Source organism: Malurus melanocephalus, unplaced genomic scaffold (genome assembly GCF_030028575.1).
Source record: "Malurus melanocephalus ecotype Western Australia unplaced genomic scaffold, MMel_1.1 scaffold_159, whole genome shotgun sequence".
Taxonomy (NCBI): Eukaryota; Metazoa; Chordata; class Aves; order Passeriformes; family Maluridae; genus Malurus; species Malurus melanocephalus.
The window spans coordinates 246,123-267,122 of record NW_026623391.1 but is presented as its reverse complement, the minus strand read 5'-3'; the positions used below and the strand labels follow the sequence as shown (position 1 = coordinate 267,122).

The 21,000-nt window shown below is 40.2% G+C and overlaps 1 protein-coding gene across 5 annotated transcripts in view; it reads left to right on the top strand.

Annotated features, from left to right (window-relative positions):
• Window positions 1–21,000, top strand: part of PHLDB2 (pleckstrin homology like domain family B member 2) — a 65,137-nt gene that overhangs the window by 22,651 nt on the left and 21,486 nt on the right. For 2 of the 5 annotated variants that reach the window (XM_057371836.1, XM_057371832.1), the window contains exons 4-10: window positions 391–774; window positions 3,017–3,163; window positions 4,003–4,140; window positions 13,740–13,868; window positions 17,260–17,415; window positions 18,151–18,261; window positions 18,984–19,073. In XM_057371836.1, the coding sequence (XP_057227819.1) occupies window positions 391–774; window positions 3,017–3,163; window positions 4,003–4,140; window positions 13,740–13,868; window positions 17,260–17,415; window positions 18,151–18,261; window positions 18,984–19,073 (1,155 nt within the window). The remainder of the gene's footprint in view (window positions 1–390; window positions 775–3,016; window positions 3,164–4,002; window positions 4,141–13,739; window positions 13,869–17,259; window positions 17,416–18,150; window positions 18,262–18,983; window positions 19,074–21,000) is intronic. The other 3 variants (XM_057371833.1, XM_057371835.1, XM_057371834.1) reach the window with 3 other exon arrangements.

Below are 21,000 nucleotides of genomic sequence, written 5' to 3'. Positions count from 1 at the left end.
CATACAAATGGGGTGTGGAGAGAAAAGCCTCAATATAAAATTTAAAAGTACATTTCACAGAAATTAATAGCTAGTTAAATAAGATGTCCTGACGTTTATTTATCTTTCCAATGTGGAAAGTTTTAATATTCTTAAATTCTTCTTCCACATTAGCTTTGATTCTTCATCTTTCACTGTAACTTATTTATGTGTATCTCTTTATTAGCTCTAAGTGCTAGATTGACTTTACATAGACTTCAATTCTTCACACGAAAAAAAAACCCAAACCCAAGGCAAACAACCAACCAAACCCCCAACCCAAACAAAACAAAAACCCAGCAAACTTTTTTAACTTCATCTTTGCTTTAGCTCACATGTGACACTCAGTGCTATTATCTTTTTCTAAACTAGGAACAACAGCGGCTCGAGACCATCCTCAATCTGTGTGCAGAATACTCCAAATCTGACGGTGACCCTGCTACAGCTACTACAGTTGCTGATGTTCAAAAAATTAACAAGGAACTCGAAAAACTTCAGCTCTCCGATGAGGACTCAGTGTTCGAAGACTCCCAGATGAGCCTGGAAATGAGGTTCAGAGGCCACTTGAAATCATCGGCGAGCGAGTCGGATTTCTCAGAGCTGAGCAGCCGCAGCCGTGGCCCCGCTGCTTTCCTGCCCTCCCGAGGGCTGAGGGCTGAGGAGCACTTCAGTGACAGCACCAAACCTCCACCTTTTGCTGCTCCCACCTTCCTGAAGGATGCCACCGAGTCATCCTACCTAAGCATCACACCAAAGGTAATGCTCTGCATGAGGAGACTGTAATCCAGGCTTTGCTGCTTGAAATTCTCCTCTGGGAGTGGTTAGACTGGCTTAGCTAGGAGAATTGACCTCAGAACTCACACAATTTTATAAGCTATCAAACATAGAGAATAGAGACAGCAAAATGTGCCAGCCAGCAAATGATTATTTCCTATCTTGTGGAAGCTAATGGTATTGGAAGTTGGGTTTGGTTTTTTTTTTGAGTGGGATGTACAGTTCAGCAAGAGTTTTAAGATTTTCCAAGGGAGAAAGATTTGCTTGAGCAATTATAGCTGTGTAAATAAAGAAGATTTCTGGAACCCTGTGTAGCATCATGCTGAGATGTAGGAGGGAAGGGAAGCTCTGCTCTTTTCTCCCAACCTGAGGCTCTTGTAAGAGGCGTATGTTTTCTCACACTCACATGGGAGGTGAAGAGAAGTTGCCTGAGCTGAATTCTCTCCTGTCTCCTTGCCCAAGGTTGGTCTTGAGCCACTTGCAGGATCAGCTGTTGTCTCTTGGGGATGACTGCGGTGGCAGCAAGGCTCCTGCCCTCCAGCACAGCTCCTCCTTTAATAAGCTGCACCCCCTTCCTGTGTGCTTCTCACTGCTGTTTCATTACTGAAAGGAAATTGTCCTTCAAAAAAGGAGCTAACAGCATTCCTAACCATTTCCTTGTCAGTGCAGCAGCAGCCTCCTCCAGGCTGTGCCAGAGCAGCAAATCTCAGTGGCAGGCACTGTGTTAAATAACTGCACTCGGGAGTTGGAATCAGGAGCATAATGAGACCAAGCAAAGCCTTAAAAGCAGGTTTCTGTTTAACAATTTCACACCTTTACAGTACTTTGTCTCTTTCATTTACTGTTATTTACACAGTGTGTGGTCTTCAGCATGGTTATGTGTCTAAGGTGAATTGTATTTAACCCTTGCTACACTTACAACTTAATACTCAATGGAAGTTTGTGTGTAGAAGAGGGAAGTGTGATAGAAAAACATTTTCTCTTTCAAAGTGTTATCCCTCTGGAAATCTGTCTGCTGAGTCTTGGAGTGTGAGATTGTGTTGAACAGAAACATGTTATTACAGCCTGACTTGGTCTTTCCATGTTGAAAAGGTAGTAGGACATTTCACTCTCAAGTTGCTGTGGTCTTGATTTCTTTCCTATTTGTTGCTTTCCTCATGCAAGTCAGAGATCCTATTTTAAATCCTTACTAGGAAGTTGAAATCAAAGGTGTTATGTGAGCATTATCTGAACAGGACACTGGACAAAAAGAGGCTTTCCTGGTAGGATTACTCGTGCTAAATCAAGAAATGCCATTCATTCATTCATTGTGAAGGGAGTTCTGTTAAGCCCTGAGAAAAGCAGCCACAAGTGACTGTGTTAATGAAATGCAGTTCATTGTTATAAAATATTGAGCTCGGATTTGTTCAGGATAAAATGCCTGCTCTCAGAACAGCCATTCAGTGGCTGAGCTGGGCTCTTTAGAGCAAGGCTGTGTGGCCCAGAGGGGACTGCAAAGCCCTGCACGCAGCCCCCCTCCAATCCTGTTTGGGGACAATGAGCCAGCAGCCTTCCCAGAGGAAGTGGATTGCAAACCCCTGGGGTCAGGTGAATGTGAAGAATGCATTTCCAACTCAGCACTGTTTGATCTAGTGTTTGCTGGTGTAAGACCACAGGTATTTGCTTCATAATATTGTTTAATTATTGACRCAGGTATCTAGTAAGGAAATGGTAATGAAGAGTAACGTTAAGGGCACTACTTCCTCAGTGCTGCCTGGGGAGATGGAGCCAGCTTTTGTCCTTATTTTACAGAAACTGCCCGTCTTAATGTCTGGTTACAAAAATGTCSTATCCTACCTCCTGTCCTCTATTAAATGAACAGCTGAAATTTACATAAAARGCATCTTCATCTGTGTTATTTTTATAAGGGAAAAATTAGATTTTTACAACCTAAATAGCACAGCATGTGAAGTATTCTCAAAGGTTAAGTTTAAGTAATTCCTTTAGAATGAATAGTACTTACTGTWAAGTATAGTATTTACTTCCAATGCCTGGAAGTAAAGTATCATGTTTGTTTCTCTTGTGCACCTCCTAAATATAGAAATAGCAATATAGTAGATAGGAAATAGGTAATGGGTTCAAAACCARCAGTGCCTTACTTGTCTAAAATGAAAACTAGATGAAAGGGGACAGAAAAGACAGTGTTTACCTCTTTTTCTCATGAGACTCTTGTGGTGTGCAACAGCAGATACCAGAATGCACCAGTGAAGAGCAGCGAAGGCAAGAGCTTGGTCGGCTGGAGGAGGAGCGCTTRGTGATACTGAATAACTTGGAAGAACTTGAGCAGAAGATCAAGGATTTAAATGACCAGATGGATGAATCCTCCAGAGAGGTATGWAATACGTTTTGGGTTTAAATGCCTTGCATGTGTGTTACTTGTGTCTTCATAGTGTAAGTCTGACGGGTTCTCAAGGAGCCATGGATGTGTGGAGCCTTCATATTCTGTGTTTTCAGAATCACAAACTTGGCAGTCTCCTATGATGAAGGATATTTTTCCCYAGCTGGGGGATGGATATGATGCTTAGGTTAGCCTTTCCCAGCTCTTAATTATTACACTCCAAAGTGGAATTGGAACAATCTTGCTGGTTTAGTGGTCACTCTGATCCAAATACCTTGTGTCACTTGGGAGTTTTATGGTGGCGTCTCCTGTGACTGTTYAGAGAGAAAGGAAGTGAGACAACTTCCTTTCAAACCTTCTTGGCTTTACAGTGGCAAGGGTATGCTGGCAYCCCCTTGACTTCTGGAATCTCACAGTTGCAAGCTAAGCTGGCCAGGCATTTGGGTTGTGCCTGCTCCAGTTATCAGCAACAGGAAAGAAACAGCTGTTCGAGGCGGGTTTCCTATGGAGCCTGGGCACAGAGACAGAATCATAACAGGAGGAAGCACAGAGAAGAGATAGAAAACAAAAAGTTCTGGAAAAAAAAAATCTTCAATCTAAAGTTGGTTTGGACTTTATTTTGCAATTTTATGTTGCCATTTACTTTTTCTCCAATTTGTGACCTTTTTTTAACTTTTGCAGCAGAAAAACTTATGGGATTTTTTTTCCCCTCCCCTTTAAAAAAAATATTTCCCTCTTGTGAATAATCACCAACTCATTCCTCTCCCCCCTGAATGCGTATCGAGATTTCTTCTGAATCTGGACTGCTTCTGAAAGATGTTTTGTGTTCCTAGTTGGATATGGAATGTGCCCTTTTGGATGGGGAACAGAAATCTGAAACAACAGAGCTGCTGAAAGAGAAGGAAATATTGGATCACCTAAACAGAAAAATAGCTGAACTGGAAAGAAATGTTATTGGTGAAAAGACAAAGGTAATTGAGTTACTGTAGCCTGCTGTGTGCTCTTTATCTTCTAACTGTGTTTATATGGTTAATATTGATGGAGCTTATTTGATGAACTACTGCCTGTAAGTAAGTTTATTTGATAAATATGGAATTAAAAATCATTGTTTCACTGTAATTTCCCTTTAACGCTATTGTTTTCCAAGGTATGATTGACAACCAAAATAYAGTAAGCTTAAGTAAAAAGACCTGACCTACTGTGAAGATAATTTTATTCAATAAGCTCCAYATAGAGCTTGTATTTGGGTTATCTGTTGTTTAAAAGAACAGTATTACTTAAACTGTTCTAGTACCTTCCATTGTAAGTTATATAATTTGGGGGAAAAGAAAAGAAAAATTAATGAAAAAGGGTGTAGTTTTTATCCAATATTTTACACAATGATATGTAAGACATACACCAAGTATGTAATTTTAAAGCAATTATGTTGTTTTATTTTGTTTGCTGACTGACAATTTTAGTACTGTAGAATATTGTCTCTGTAATTAAGTCTCAGGAATTAATCAGTACAGTCACATTCATAATTGCTCTTAACTACACAAAAAATAGATAGGCTTATATTTCCAAAATGGGATAGCAGTATAAAATGCAGAGATGGAAAGGGCCTGCAAGCTGAAGTTGTTCCCCTCAAGCAGGGAGTGCCAGTTCCCTCCAGCAGGCTCTGCTGGCCTCTCCAGCTATGCAGTTCYCTTCTCCACAGGGGATGTGCCACGGCCAAATACACCTCAAGGTCAGGAAGTTTTTCCAGGGATTTCAGCCAGTGTTGTTTCCTTTTTAAATTTTATCCTCTGCCTCATAATTTAGACCTGTCACTGGTGGAACTGCTCTAGCTAGTCTCTCTTCTTTTTTTTAAACTTTCCAGAAATATCTGAAAGTCTTCTTCATTATTTGCTTTTGTTTAGACAAGCTGCACATTTTTAGCAGTTTCACAGTTCCCATTTAATTCATACCTTACAGCTTGCATTGTTTTATTCTGAGCTTTCTGTCTTTGATTTCTGCCTGCCCTGTCCAGAGCCTGGCTGCTGTTTTGGGGCTGTGCTCATCAARTCTGTGCCTGAAAAGGAGAATGGTGCTCCCACATCTCCACTCTGTGGGGACACCACACACATCCACTTTGGGTTTGAACTTCCCTGGACTTTCCTGTCTGCACTTTTCCTTGTTCTTGTGTACCCCTCACTGACCCCTCAGCTTTCAGTGTTCCCTGTGGTCACATTTTAAGTTGCCTTCGGGACATGTTTTGTACTTGCTTTTTGGCAAAAAGAGGAATTTAAAGGGGGTATCAGYAGATAGGGTGTGCAATCAGATACCCTTCAGAAGGATGCTGCTACAAGTTTTGGTTGGTAAATGGTAATATATAACCATTTCAGAAATTCAAGAGATCTGTTGCCTTTTGTATTGGTTCACTAAGAGCCTCAAAGTTCAATTAAACTAATGGAAGTTATTGTAAAATCTGGAGGAGATTTAAATTACCTTGCAGTCATCTGATGGAATGTTACTGTGTATGTAGCAGTCAGAAAAATTCAAAGGACAGGTCTATTTTAACTTTTCAGTTAAAATGCAACATRGAAAGCAGCCTAGAAAAAACACTTATTTAAAAGGCGAAACATTGCCTTTTAAACAAGTGCTCARAATGTTTTTTTCAGTATGAAGCATRGCACTAGTCAGATCAGTTRCAAAATTTTCAGTTRTCTTTTCCTTTGKGTTCCTCTTTGTTTTAAACTAACAACCAAACAAACAAAGCCAGCTGTGAGTATGTGCTTTAAACTTCAAGCCATGGCTCAGTAAATACTGAAATTATCTTTGTAGGAATAAACTCCCAGTTCTTTTTTTTTTTTTTTTTTGAATGTGTCTGAAAGCATTGCATGAAAGCAAAAGGTGAAAATAGAAATGGGAGATGAGCTTCTATGAAAGTAGTAAAATATAAAGTGACAGCTGAAGTGTTCTGGGGAAAGTAGTGTCAGCCAGCAAAACAGATGGCACTGTTCCTGTCAACAAATAGAAGTTCTGGTTGGCTTGAAATGGTAGCATTTTTAAAAGCTGGGTTTGAGTGTCTGTGTTAAGGCTCAGYCATGCAGATCTGATGCAGGATAGTCAACAAGTTGGCTCTGTAGTAGTGCAGGATCAACCCCCACCTACAGAAAGGAAGCTCAGGTGGAGGTGGTGGGTGGTTCCTTTTGCCRAAATAATTTGAAATTCAGGACAGAATTAAGGCTTGGRTTTTGGCCAGGAGTTTCCACTCTGCTTATGGTACTTTTTTTGTCGCTTCTTGCAAGAACGAGTGTCTCAGCATCCACAGGTTGGTCACAGTTTCTATTTGTTGCCTGAATATTTCACTCCTACCGGTAGCTGGGATCTTGGTTTTGGTGGGGCTTCAAAGCAAGAAGTTGTTGGGGTCCCATATCTTAACAGTGGTGACATTTCTGTCAGGGTGAGGGGGTGATACCTGGATACACCCCAGGGTGTTGTTGTCTGGAGGTGAGAGGGAGAGTTCATTTCACTTTTGAAGYGATGGTGGGCATTCGTGATGCATATGATGGCGCTTGTCTCTGGAGCAACTTGAGCATCTTGTGGAATTTGCCACTGCTCTTGGCACCTGTTTGACAGGAAACTCMTGCCAGCTTGAGTCTCATCCTGAACCATGCACCTGTTTGAAAAACTTGTGAAATTCTTTAAAAGAAAGATAATAAATTACAACCTGAATATTGGCCCATGGTATATACTTSAAATGGGCTGTAGGTAGAAGCTCTTGTATTACCTTCTACCTGATTATTTTATTTTTTGTTTCCAATTTTTTTTACTGCCCTGTGTGCATTTCATTTAGGTGAGGACACAATGTTTTGCCAACTTTTTCACAGTATTAAAGCCACGATTTTTAGTCCTTGCAAGGCAAAAGAATTGAYTGGAAAACATAAAAGGAAGTCAGAAAGCAGGAGTGAGTTCAGTTGGGGGCTGTGTCCRTGTGCTCTTTGCTCTGGTGCAATGTCTCTGTGTCTCAGCCCCTTCCTTGTAAACCAGGGATGTGTTTTACAAGTGGGTTTGTACAATATTTGTACAGTATTTCATGCTGGTCTAATCCAAGTCCTGTGCTCAACCCTCCCGGAGCACGAGGCAGGACTGATGGTGGGGGAGATGGTGCAGGGCACACCCTGGGGTGAGTTACAGCATTTCCCAMCTCACACATTGTAAGGAAAGAAGCAAATTGTGTTGATTTACTTAGGTTTTGGAAATCAGAGCTGCCATTTCAAAGAGATGACAGAACCTTCCAGCATCCCTGCAGGACTCAACACAGTCTGGTATGGTGCCTGTATGCCAGGTACARGTGCTGTCAGGACTCACTTGTCCTGGCTGGGGTGGCTGCCTCCAGAGGTGATTCAYATGGCCTGTGCTTTCAGCTGTGCTGGAAACCATGCTAGGATATGGAGAAAGGTCCAGCTTTGCCTCCTTGACTGTCCTTGAGAACAGCTTACCGTCACCCTGTTCTTTCTTTCTTATTTTTATTTTTTTTACATTACCACGGTGCTGTATGTTTGGTTTTATCTACAGAAAAAGATGATGACCTACATATGTGAATATCATCATTTAAGCTATTAATCACAAGTTCCATTTGTACAGGGAGAGCCCTGATAAGTCCTTACTAACACAATTTGACAGATACAGCCTCAAGCTCTCAGGGAAAGAGCTTTTAGCTACGGATCTTGACAAACTTACTTTGAGCACAGCCTGCTCTAGAGAGATCTGAGCTGGGCAGAACAGAGCGAGCAGGTGAAGCAAGGTCCCCTTTTCCCTCTGCCACCAGGGCCCAKCTCCCTGTGATTCCCATGGCAGTCATTCTGTGCTGTCATGGCACAATAATGATGCTGTTTTTTCCACTGGAACAGCACCACAGGTCCATGGTGCTGCTCACATTTACGACTTCCTTCCTATGAACCTTCACTTGTAAGGCTTAGATCAGGATTGACGTTTGTCTAGAAGGAAATTGGAGAAAATTGTATTTGCCTGATTGGATATCATCCAGCTTTGCACTGTGCTCTGTTTTTGCACAGTACTTCCTCAATTTTAAAGTGCAGCTCAGCATATGTGGAGAAGGATGGTTAATKATCCCCCACACCCACATCCCCAAGTGGAGCATGAGGCTGAAAGTAACAGCATAGCCAGGGAAAGAAAGAATAAACCAGTAAGCATGAATAAACAGGAATAAGTGAAAATTAGTAATGAATTCAGCAGATGTGCTGTGGGAGGTAATCACAGCTAAACAGGAGATTTGGCAGACCCTTTCAAAACAACTATTTATGCAAAAGTTGAGACTCTTARAAAAGAGAGRTAGATTATTCCTTTTCTTCTAGRGGACCTTTGCCTATGTYATAGTAAAAATATGTACTCTGGARCTCCTTTATCAACCCAGGTTTCCTGTCCCTCTTCAAGAGCAGAAATCAGGAGCAGCTGGCAGGGCATAACTCATCTTTTTTGGAATACATTTAATTTTGTCCACATGCTTTTGTGGAAGTATTTTTTTCAGTCATTAACCGAATATCCCAGACATGCCAAAACATTTGAAGCTCAGYCTGTTTGCTGAATTAGTACTGCAAAGACTTGCAAGAATAGAGTCAARGAAAGAGCAGCTGTCTGAGGAGCCACCAGCAATCAAAGTTAAATATGCTTGTCTCCTCTCTCCTCARTCCTGTCTCTTCTGGATGCAAAATTCCTGCTGCTGGTTTTTTTATCCTGATGAATCTCACAWATTTATTTCTTATAGCATASCCTCTGGTCAGATTCYAGTTCAGCAAAATGTAAATRAGTATTTTCAAATGTCCATAACATTATCTACCTCCTGAAGACACAGTCTTAGGTGAAGATTAGGTGTTTTGAGGAATATTTGTATCTGCTGGATATATCACAACAGGTTATCCTGTAGAGAGAACACTGACAAAGACAAAGATGATTAMAAAGATGATTACAAAGATGATTACAAAGACTCAAGGAGAAAAACCTGAATTCACAAGCTTTCTTTTGAAACGATCATGAGAGAGGTATCAGAATGGGTTATACCCTGAGGGGCATCCTCTTGCTGTCATCTAGATGTTGAAGATTTAAGAGTTTTAATTCTGTAACTTGAAATTGGTTTTTTGTTCTGATTTGGAAGATTATTTCTTCATTTACACTCATGAAGGARCAGTGCTCTAGAATCATGGGTTTTCTTTTGTCTCCCCATTTGTTCACTAGGACAACACATTGCAAAGGTCAGAGAAAGAGCTTAGAAATTCAAAAAAACTTGAGTTGTCTTAGGAGACRGTTGATGTGTGCACCTGTTGTGATTTTTTTACTTGCTTACTCTGATTTGAAATGCTTTTTAACAGTAGATTAACACATGCATTTGAAAGAAAACTATTGAGATCTCTTGTATAGATGCCACTACTGAATACAGACTGTGTATAATATAGTTACCAATGATACAGAAAAAAGAACTATTATGAACAATCTGTTCTCTTACTATGATCCTTTGCATATGCCTGGCAAACTTTCTATTTTCTCCTCTTAATAGCTTTTTTGGTGAAACMCACAGGGATTTAGTGACAAAGAATTCAATTGTGGCAAGTTTATGCTTCTGTCCTGAAAGAGATCAAGGAATGCAAGAAAGAGGAGTCTAAAAATACAGAAGAGGAGCTTGTAGAATTTGCACAGGAGACTCGATTTTATTTCAGTGGGGTTTCCTAGGCAGTTATATGCAGTTGCATTCCTCAGAAACATGTGAGAGTTAGATACTAGCTGATTCCATACAGAATGTGGAATGTCTGAAGTTAAGAGTGGGTTATGAGATGTTGCTGCCTCAAAACRTGAGGATTTATAGGTGAGTTGGACTGAGGAAGATCCTGGAGTACTTCAGACTGGAACATGGGAAGTATAAGAGGATATTARATGTGAATCATTCAGCTTGTTTGGCTTTTTTTTTGTCTTTCATTTGCCTTGTGGGCGTATTTACAGTTTCTCTCTGAAAATAACACATACCTTAGCTTTTAGAGGGGAATTTTTTTGTTCTTTGGGSTTTTTTTKGTTTGGTTTTGTAATTTTTTGGAGGGCAGGATGATTTGGGTTCATGAGTGAGTCCAATTCACCTAGTCATAGAATCTATTTCACAGTGACCTGGTAAAAATGATAGGGCTCTTAATTTGTTTGGGTTTTTTTTTGGTCCAGTTTTTAGCTGGTTTTTTTTTGAGAAGCATTCTCTGTTTCATCCAATTTACTTTCATTCCTTCAGAGTGTCTATGAGTTTGTGCAGAAGGGTTGGTTCAGAGGGCACATGTACACACAGTCACATGTTGCTGTACAATTCTAGCCAGCCTGCCTGCCTGCAGTAGCAGACTGGGATGAAAAGCTGCAAAGCAGCAGCTGTCTKCAGAAGGGGTGTGGGAAGCCAATARGGCTTAAAGTGGGAGTACTCATCAGGCACAGGGCATCTTTAACCACTGGAGACAGCACTGAAGCAATTTGTTTCTCCTTCTTTCTGTTGCTCCCATTCATCTAGGGTTTGTGATTGCCTTTAATTCCATCCTTTTCTCTCCCCTCAGTCGTGATCTATGAGATGTGTTGTATAGAAAGTCTTTTTTTCCTCTCTCTTTGCCCTAAAATCAATTCTACCAGATCTAAAGATTGATTTCCCTTTCTGTCCTTAGTTGATCACTTGTGGTCAGTGTTCATACATGTGTTTTCTCTGCTGACATCCCATTTCTGTGCCTTTGGGAACAGTGTCAAACATCCATTCTTTCTGCTGCTATCCTTCACAGTTTCCAAAAATCCTCCAAAACTGATCCAAGCATTGCCCCAGCATCATCAAACCCCACGTCAGTCCTGCTCTGTATTCTGGCTGACCCCAAACTTGTTTAACCTGCATCTAGAGGCAGACCATCAGCCAAGTTGGGCAATTCAAGACTGAATGCTGTACCTGTTTTCTCTGGAAATAGCATGTTAAAAACTTCAGCCAGACCACAGTTGTTGTTCCTCTGACGCCAGCACTGAGGCTGGGAAGGGGCTGCCTGCTCAGAARTGTTAACCCAGTCCCAGCTCCTGTGTTAAATGAGGCTGAGCAGCAGGAGCGTGGGCTCTGCTCACTCTGTGCTGCTCTGGAGCAAACAGCTTGTGGTGTTTGCTGCCTCGGCTGCATCTTGCACTTGGTGTGCAGAATTACCAATCCTTCCCCTTCTAGAAGAGCTCACGTTGATTCACTTACAGAAAAGACTGTATGAAAAATTCCTCACTCTTTTCTCATTCAAATTACTTTTTGTGCATTAAATGGACTTTACCAGTGCACAGCGTGAGATGTCAGCAAACTTAACTCCACAGCTGCAAAACATATAATGCCTCTCACTGCTGAAAGTGATATTTCCTGTTAAGACTGCACATTTTGAAGGGAGCCAGTTTGGTGGGATGTTAGCACTTCCTATGCTATAAATAGACCAGATGAGTATCGCTTTCAATCTCAAAGGAATACATTTCTAATTTCTCGAGGCACGTAACAGTATCTCCGTCAGGATTCTCAGGGAGTTTTATCCTTGTTGATGATGTCTCCTCTCACTCGAGGTTTGGTGTGCTCGTTGATGAATGAGCATGCTTGTAGCAGTGCACAGACATTTAGAGAGCTATTCATAGCTCCTGAGGCACTGCAGCTAAGGTCAGAGAAGTCCTTGCTGCTTTGGATGGCTGGGTGGGCAAAAAAGGCAAGTGTGAAACAAGGCGGCAGACCTTGGGCTGCATGTTAAATGGACAGCAGAGTTTGTGAGGAGGGGAGCTACCAGTTCATTCCCAGCTTTCCTTCTGTGGTGGAAGTAATGCTGACTCAGCAAACAGGGCTTCTTGGGGACAGTGRTCTGGAGGTGACCTCGCAGGAGTTACTTGCTCCCTCATTGTGCRGCTCACACGTGCTACATCCTCTGTATTTCTGATCCCTGCTGCTGCTGGTGCAAGATGGAAGCTGGTACATGAATCTCAGGACATAGAATATGCTGGCTCAGTTGTTCATTTTCACAAGCTWAATAATAAAATGTATTTCTGTTGGGCATATTGTTCATCTGATTGTTTGAACTGAGAAGCTTCAYGTGTAAATGAACATAATGGAGCTGGGAATCTGGTTGACGTTGGACTTGAATAAAAATTCATCTTTTTTTTTTTTTTTTAAATACTGGGGAAACTAAATCCCAACCCTGATCTCACTCAGATTTAGAGATAAAATCATAAGGAAGGAAGGCATCAAATACATGTATATTACTGTGCCTCTGCTGTGTGTGAGGCATAACAAGAAGGAAGTTCTCGCACAGTTTGAAATGGCAAGTGTGGGATACTAAAGGCATTCCTTCTCTGTGGCAAAGGGTGATGCAGTGTCTGYGCCACATATTTGATTTTAAAGTTAAATAATAGTTGGGACTGGAAAAAGTGGAAATGAGTAGATGCTGTGACAGAATTCAGCTGTTCTTGGRGTAGCCAGAATACTGATGATTTTTAAGTATTGAGGAGAGCTAGAGACCATGTGAGAGGAGATGCAGTACTACAGAACAAAAAGTAGAAAAAGAGTGCTCTTCAGTTGTGGTGCTAGAAGACAGCAGAGAGCCTTGCTTCAGGAACTTACTTGATTGTTTATGCCTGGCATATCGGGGGTATTAGGTTTTTTTCCGGTTTTTAATTGCTGAATTGGAGAAAAATGCATCTGCTGTGTTGGCCAGAGTAGATGCAAGTGAAAGGCGTTGAAAAAATGCTCTGTGCTCTGATTTATTGGTTCCYAAACTTTGGTCCACAGATAAATTACAGTCTACAGGCAAGCTTTCAGTGATGTGCAGCCAGTCTTTGGTAAATCACGTAGTATTTGATTACAAAGATTAAAAGGCCAAAGGTTTTGGAGGGTGAGAAGCAGTGTGCTGAGTTCTGCTGCTTGAGTGGAACAAGAGGGAAGCTGAACAAGTTGGAGGAGACCAGGGAAGCTGTCCCCTTTGATCCCCATGAGCAGGTTGCAGTTCCYGTATCCTGAAGCAAATTTGCTGGATCACTTGGTGCTTCTGCTGCAACAGGATTTCCYGGCCCAGAGTTATTTCTTTATGATGCTCTGTCTCATTCTGGCTTTTCACTGCTTGCTAAATGTACAGAGCCACACAGGCATGAAATTCATTCTCCTGGGAAGGTCCATTTCTCCCTCACTGCCACACTGGAGTAATTTTCTATCCACTTTGCCTTCTAAAAGCTACTCTTTCTCTCTCAGCTTCATCAGTTACCTCACTAATGTGGCTACAGTTCCCCCCCTTTTTTTTTTTTCATTAGGTGAGAGAAGTATTTGGGCAGGGGGCTTTAAYAGCATCATCCAGGCACAGGTCAAAAACACAGTGATGAGGGAGAGAATTAATCACTCCACTAAAATGATGAATGTTTTGTTTTGATCATTTTGCATCCCACCATTGCATTTCCACTAACAWGGTTTCTGTCTCTGACCTAAGTGCTTCGACTGTTCATTAAGGTTTTGCCAGACACTGTCATAATCACTAACAACTGCTTGGGTTTGAAGGTAATTTTCTTTATTTTCTGGTTCATGCTTCAGGAAAAATTAAAACTTGATGCTGAGAGGGAAAAACTAGAGAGGCTTCAGGAGCTTTACTCCGAGCAGAAGACACAGCTTGATAATTGCCCTGAGTCCATGAGGGAACAGTTACAGCAGCAGCTGAAGAGGGTCAGTAGCAAGTTTCAAGATTGAACTATTTTTTTTTTTAATTTTGTTGATTTTTAACTTTCTTTTTTTTTTTAGTTAAGTGTACCATATTCTCTTTTMAGTATCCAGTGTCTGAACATATTTGCAGCTTAGCATTGTTAATAGTCACAAAGGTTTTGTGTGGAATGCCTGTGTGAGATTATGTGCATGATGGCAAACAAGTAGAGTGCAAATGTGTGGATTACAAATCATTTGGTGTTGAATGTTTTTAAAGCTTTGGGTCACTTGCCTGTAGTTGGCCTTTAGGCCTGCTGGGTGACATGGAAGCTGTTGTGATGTTTAGAGTGATGGTGGAGCATCATTCTTCACCTGTGTGAGCAAAGACAGGAATCAGCCAGTAAAAGGCCATCTCAGTGAAGCCATGGATAACTTTTTTCAGTATATGACTTAGCTGTTAGMCTGAACTGTACTTTTAAAAATTCATTTTAAAGGTTTTACCAATTATTAAAATAGCTTTATTTTGTTCTATATTCTTAACAGTGTCACACTGGTATAAATGAACTTTGCATGAAGTCTAATTGCAATTTCATTTTAATTTGCGTTATTTGTAAACAAAAAGGCCAATATTGTCAGTGAAGGTACCCTTATTTTTTGTGGAAAAATCTTAGTATTCATTAACCTTAAGTGAGTCATACAGCACATATAGATGTCCTTAGTGAGCAGGGGAAATAATTCTGAAAGCATCAGTATGGCAAGCTCAGGAGACCATCTAAAAGTTAATTCTATTTTTCTGCCTAGGGTATTTGTATCAGGAGGAAAGACTGTAATAGCAGTGATTAAAAAAAAAAAGGTTTTTCTGCTTTCCAGGAGATATTCTTTAGATGTTGCTTTATTTGCAGAATTCTATTTAGCTTTTTYCAAAGAGCAAAAAGTAAAAAAGCTCAGCTTTGGCAACAACAATGTTAAATTCTCAGTTACTACAGAAAAAGTGTGCTGGTTTTGAGAAACTTAATGATTTTTGTATGTTACCTTAAAAAAAAAGGCAGTATTATGTAATGTCTCATACATATTAAAAGGAAAGGAAGCCTTTCCTCTGCAATCACATGCTTGAATGTATTAATTCATGAGATGCTGCAGTCTTGTGGGATGGTAGTAAATCTCTTTTCATATTGACCTCCAAGAGGCTTCTAGAAATCTTTCTGGTCATTTATTTAATTTTTTTTTTCATTTTTCAATTGAAAATCTTTTTTGTTCCTTACAAGTTGTCTTAATAATGATTTTGGATTTGAAATTGGGACAAACCTTGAAATGTAGGGGTGCAGCTCGGTGTCCAGTTAGTTCTTTTGCTTATTATTCCAGGCAGTTGTAATGGGAGTTAACTGTGGCTAAGGGGTACAAGAGGTAATGGCTTTAAACTGGAAGGGGTGGTTTATTTTATATGTTTGGAAGAAATTCGTTACTCAGAGGTTGGTAAGGAACAGGTGGCCCAGGGAACTCGTACACTTCTCATGCCTGGAAGTGTTGAAAGCCAGGTTGGRTGGGAGYTGGAGCAGCTTGGTCTGGTGTAAGGCTCCCTGTCCATGGCAGGGGTTTGGAACAAGGTCCCTCCCAACCCAAACCATTCTGTGAAATACCTGAGTCTACAGCAGTTGTGTTGTGCCACTTTACTGACAATGAGGAAGGTGAGAAGGAGACAAATTCCTTGTTTTCTAGAGCTTCAGGAACTTGCTCGTTTGTGCCCATGGGCACAATTTCACTGTTAGCCACTGGCTGCAGGGTGGGTCTGGAGTTCGGGTTGGGGTGGGCATCTGGCACATTCTGGGCTTCCCTGTATCTGAAAAAAATATACACTCTCCCTGTTGGGCAGGAAGTGTATTTTAAATGCCCCCATTTGGCTTTTTGGTTATTGGTTGCTTCTTCTGAAGTCTGTTCTACTGCCTCAATAGCAATCATTGCGGTCTATGATAGGCTGAATTTATTGACTTTCATGGCCCAGGCAAAGCCCTTCTGGATTTTTTGGGGATGCTGAAGATGTCTGGCCAGTTTGAATGACACATATCTGTACCTGCTTTCCTATAAATTTTAGCCCACACCTTYGCTTTTGATCTCTTCACTGTGTCCTGCAAGTGAAGAACAGATCTTTGGAGAGTAAGGGGAAGATGTTTGTATTCCATGTAATAACTTGGATTCTTCAGTTTCTGCATCCTGTGTCTTTCCCTGACACACTGGAACCTGGTTTTGAGTTCCTTGCATAGAGACCTACCTTAGCTGTGCCTTGTCTTGGCCGTTAACCTTTGCTTTAGGTTGAAATAAGAAAAGGAACAAGTTTGCATTCCTCTAAAATGATAAATTGCTTCCAGGGTRTAGGTTTTCTTGTGCAGCAAGTTATGTGCTTCAGAGAGCCTTACCATTTACTGATGCTGCAATTATTCACAACACCCTTTTCTTCAGACTCTGAAATTTGTAAGCAGGCATTCATATTATGAATGTGCAGATATTGCAGAGGGAAGATTAGCATTAATTTCTCATGCTGAAARACACCATGAGTTTTATCTCATCATCCCTAAGTGGAAGGCAGGTGTTATTTCTTGGTTCATTTCTGCAGCATTCRACATCTTCTTTTTCTGACAAAACAGGTAACAGTCCAGGGGAATGTGTAAAAGTGGGCTGATAACATTTCTGAAGTAAAATACCTGCTGGCTAGGGGGGATGGCTAGAGTCCTTAATTGCACAGAGAGCAATTCTCAGTTCCAGTGTGGTGTCCACAACCAGCCTGTGGCTGAGGAATTGCACGGTTGGCCATCACTGCTGAGGTGCTGGCAGTGTGCAGATGGCACACGTGGCTCCACACCAGTTTTGTCTCACCTGTCTGTGTCTGCTGATAAAAGCAGTGCTGGAACTTGTGCTGGACCTGGAGGAATTCTGACTGTAATCCAGGCTTGCTCGCTGAGTGTGCGTTCCCATAATTGCTGTGTGCAGCTCTCTGGGGTACTGGTGTGATAYTTTTGTCCTTTTTGGCTGGAAAGCAGGTGCCCTCTGAGTTTAGCATGTGACAGCCTCACCAGGTGGGTTCAGGCTTTGGTGGTGTCCAAGCCAGGCCACAGCAGAGCCCAACCAGCTTGGGAGGCTCTACTTGCTCTGAATGTGCAAAACAGCTCCTGCACCGTGCAGGTGCTTCTTAGCAGGAGGCACAGTCGGARTGATGGAGAAAGCAACATCAAAATAATATTTAGCCCTATTTACTCTCTTATTATGAGAGTGGCTCATTAAAAGTTTTGAGATCCTGGTGAGACATGTTGTAGAAAATACATAAATATAATTTTAGGTGTTTGTTGTGTTTGTAAGTACCTCTACTGTGGTGTCAATGAAAGCATGAGAACTTTTGTTTATATTACATATTTTCTTTCTTAAGGATGCTGATATTCTGGACATAGAAAGCAAACACTTTGAAGATTTAGAATTTCAGCAGCTTGAACATGAAAGCAGGTTAGATGAAGAGAAGGAAAATTTAACACAACAGCTCCTGCATGAAGTAGCTGAATATCAGCGCAGCATTGTCAGTAGAAAGGTAAGAGACCAACACTGCATTAGGGCAAGGAAAGGGATCTACAGCCTGCCCATCTGCAAGAAGTAATGCAAAATGTTCCTCTTTGAGTTTGTGAAAGAGCAAGGACAATGGCCCAGTGACAYCCCCACACAGATCAAATAATTCACTTCTCCAAAAACAAAGAAATTAACTTTTCATGCCCTGTTTGCGTATTTGCATATGAAAATCAAACTTTTGATTTGCTAAAAAAAAATTGCAAAATATTTTTTTTTCTCTTTGAGAAAGGAGATTTGTATACTGTGGACAAAACTACAGTTATTTGAGGCTTGTTATTAATTGTGCTGTTAAATGGTTTTATTAAAATAATAGTAGAATACCAAATTAAGAAAATACAGTCACTTTGAAAATTAGTTATAATATATTAGTYCTATCTCAATGAATTAAATGCCACTTTTTTTCAGAAACCAGAGGCTGGATCTCTAAACTGGTTCTGTTCAGTATATGGATGTATGGATGTTRTCACTATATTATTAAAGAATATGTRCARTTATTCTTTTGTCTCTTGTTAAAGTTTTCYCTTTGCTAATTCCTACTTATCTCCTTCAGAGCAGTGAGCTGTCTTGTAAAAACTTATTTTCCTGCTGCTTAGTCATACATATGAAAAAGTGAACTCTCATGAACAGGATCCTTGCTACAGGTTGTCTTGAGCTTTGAAAATAAATCATGTAAATTGTGATTATTTTCTGCTTAAATTAGGAAAAGATTTCTGCTCTCAAAAAACAAGCCAATCATATTGTCCAACAAGCACAAAGAGAACAAGATCATTTTGTAAAAGAGAAAAACAACTTAATAATGATGCTGCAAAGGGTAAGTATTTTTGTCTTTCAAACATTTCTAGCATGTAATAAAAGAGCATTTCATAGAACAAAAGAATGTAGAGCACAAGAAAAGTATCAGTTGTGCATAAACGARCAAGTTGGTAATAATATGATAGACATTCACCTTTAAAAAAAAAAGGAAATCTTTTGCAGTTAATCAGCAGATTTCGTATGAGAAAACACTGGTGGCACTTGATAATTGAGAGTGTTTTAGAGGTGTCCYCTTTCCCGAGGGCCCCAGCAGGGGCACCCACCCAGGTGCTGAACTGGAAGCCGTGCTCYCTGTGTGGCTGCTGGAAATGGGCACACAGCACTCAGGTTTTGGGCTTCTAATAGCCCCATAAGGCCACGAGATAAGCTACTGCACATCAGCTAACATCTGGTTAATAAGAAGCTGGTGTGACCCATTTTGTGTTCTGCTCTAAGTCATGAGAGAAATCATGTTTAGTTCACTAAGCAGAATCATCATTTTCAAAATGCCGAAGGAGGACTTACTTGGTTTGGCTGTGATTGTTAAATAAAGGTTTTCGTTTGCCTTTTGTTCCATACCTCCCTTTTCTGTTCAGTTCTATTCTAAATTGATGAAGCTGAAGCTTTGCTGTGCCATTTCAGCCTTCTATCCCACTGTTTTTCTTCACACAGTCTAAGAAATKACATTTATTTTCATTACATGGCTGTTGGTATTTAATATAAAATGTCYGGTTTTAACAGGAAAAAGAAAATCTCTGTAATCTGGAAAAGAAATATTCCACACTTTCCGGAGGAAAGGGATTTCCTGTCAGTCCCAATAGTCTGAAAGAGGTAAAGTGTTTCTCTGCTTTTAACTTTACCATAACTAACTTTTAATAATGCTTCATACAACAGTACTCTCATGTTTAGTGAAGTCCTAGTTGTCAAATCTTTACAAAATAATTTCATACAACATTTTACCTTATTCATAGAAGTCCAAATTCATTAGTGAGCAAAAATAGCTTCTTCTGACATTCTTCCAAATTTAACTTGTATGSCTTTAATCTCTTGCTATGGAGAAATGATTGGTTTTATGTGTTGGAGTGTGTATGTATGTCCAATTTTCTCAAAATAGACAATTAAACCTCATTGAAGTGAAGAATGAGATCTGGGAATAACTCTGTTCAAGTACAAATACAATTTGGTCTTATTTTTGCACTGTAGATTTTATCATTGCATCGCCTCCCTTATTATAAGTCTCTTTGCTGAAGTATGACAAATGTACATTTTGTTCTTTATAAAAAGAATTGATTTGAAGAATTCAAGCTATTGTGGTTCTAAGATACATATCAAGCTATTTATCTTCTTTGAATAGTTAGAGTTAGCAGAAGATTYAGCATTTAAAATACACTGACAGGCATCCATGGCTGCGTCATTAGCATCTGCTTTAGAGTTGTGCCTGGATTTGCTGGATCTGCTGGTGTTGAAACCCTGAACAAGATGTGCCACATCTAATGATGTAGGTGTCACTCTGGGAAGTTGGGCTCTCGAAGTCTAAAGCAACCACTTGTCCTTTCAGCACCCAGGAATTGGRATCTTGCTTAGCTGATCTCCAAGTTCCTGGTGTGCAGTTTCACATGCCAGTGAGGTTGAGCACCCTTCYTCACTTGCTTAGACTTTCAGTGTCCTAGGTTATGTTCTGACTTGGACATCTGACCTCCCACCAGGACATATGGCAAGTTTAAGCTTCATTTTTTGTTTCTTTTGAATGGATCTTCTCTCACTAGAGAGTGGATGGTATCTTGTTTTGTTTTTTTTTTTCACATCCACACAATGGCTTGTTTAATCCCATACTTTAGAATGCAGCTACATTAGTTGAAGCTACACGCTTTTTAATGGGTTATTCAGTGGTGTCATTCTGATCACTGCACTGAAATCAGTTAGGACTTGCCCCAAAGCAAGTAAGAGAAGGAACAGCAAGGGTTATCTGTTTYATTCTCAATGTTTCTGTAGGCTTTGTCCTACAAAAGAAATGCCTTTCTTTGCCAATGTCATTTGTCGTTTGTCTCAGTCCAGTTTAATTCTTCTCTGACTGTCCTGGCACCTTTAAAATCGAGCACCAAATGGCAGAGAGGCTTACAGAGACTGCTGGCACAGGGGTTCATTTCACCGTGGGGYTGCTCACACAGTTTAAGCAAAATCAATGCTGTTTAAAAGTTCAGCATTGACAAAATTACTTGGATGACTAATCTGACTTGAAATCATTTATTTTATTTAGTGTAATAGGGGCCTGAGCTAGTGCACAGCACAGTCATTTGTTCCTTACTTGGTTTTTTATCCCCATTRTGAATCCTCATTGGCAATGTGAGTCAGAAGTGGATGTTTCTCATGTAATGGTGAAAGTGCTTTTATCTTTAAAATGAACACAATATTGCATTATAGAATGGCTGAGTTTTGGTTACTGATAAACTGCCACTAAAAGATTGTTAAGCAAGTTTTATATTAATTMATACTGGACTCTTTACTGTAGTGTGGTCACACATTTTGAGAGATAAACTTTAGTATCTTAGCCAGTTTCCTCARTTAATGAGAGTTAAGATAATATGASGTCTTGTATCAAATRATATGAGAGTTAAAATTTGYCTCCCATTTGTRGAGTGCTTTGTTCACCGTCYGATACATYRTTTTCCAGAATTGTCTTATCTGCTTGAAATAACTGATAACATACCTTGAAAAKTATGCTAATAGATAGTAATGTTGGTATTTCTTCTCAAATTGT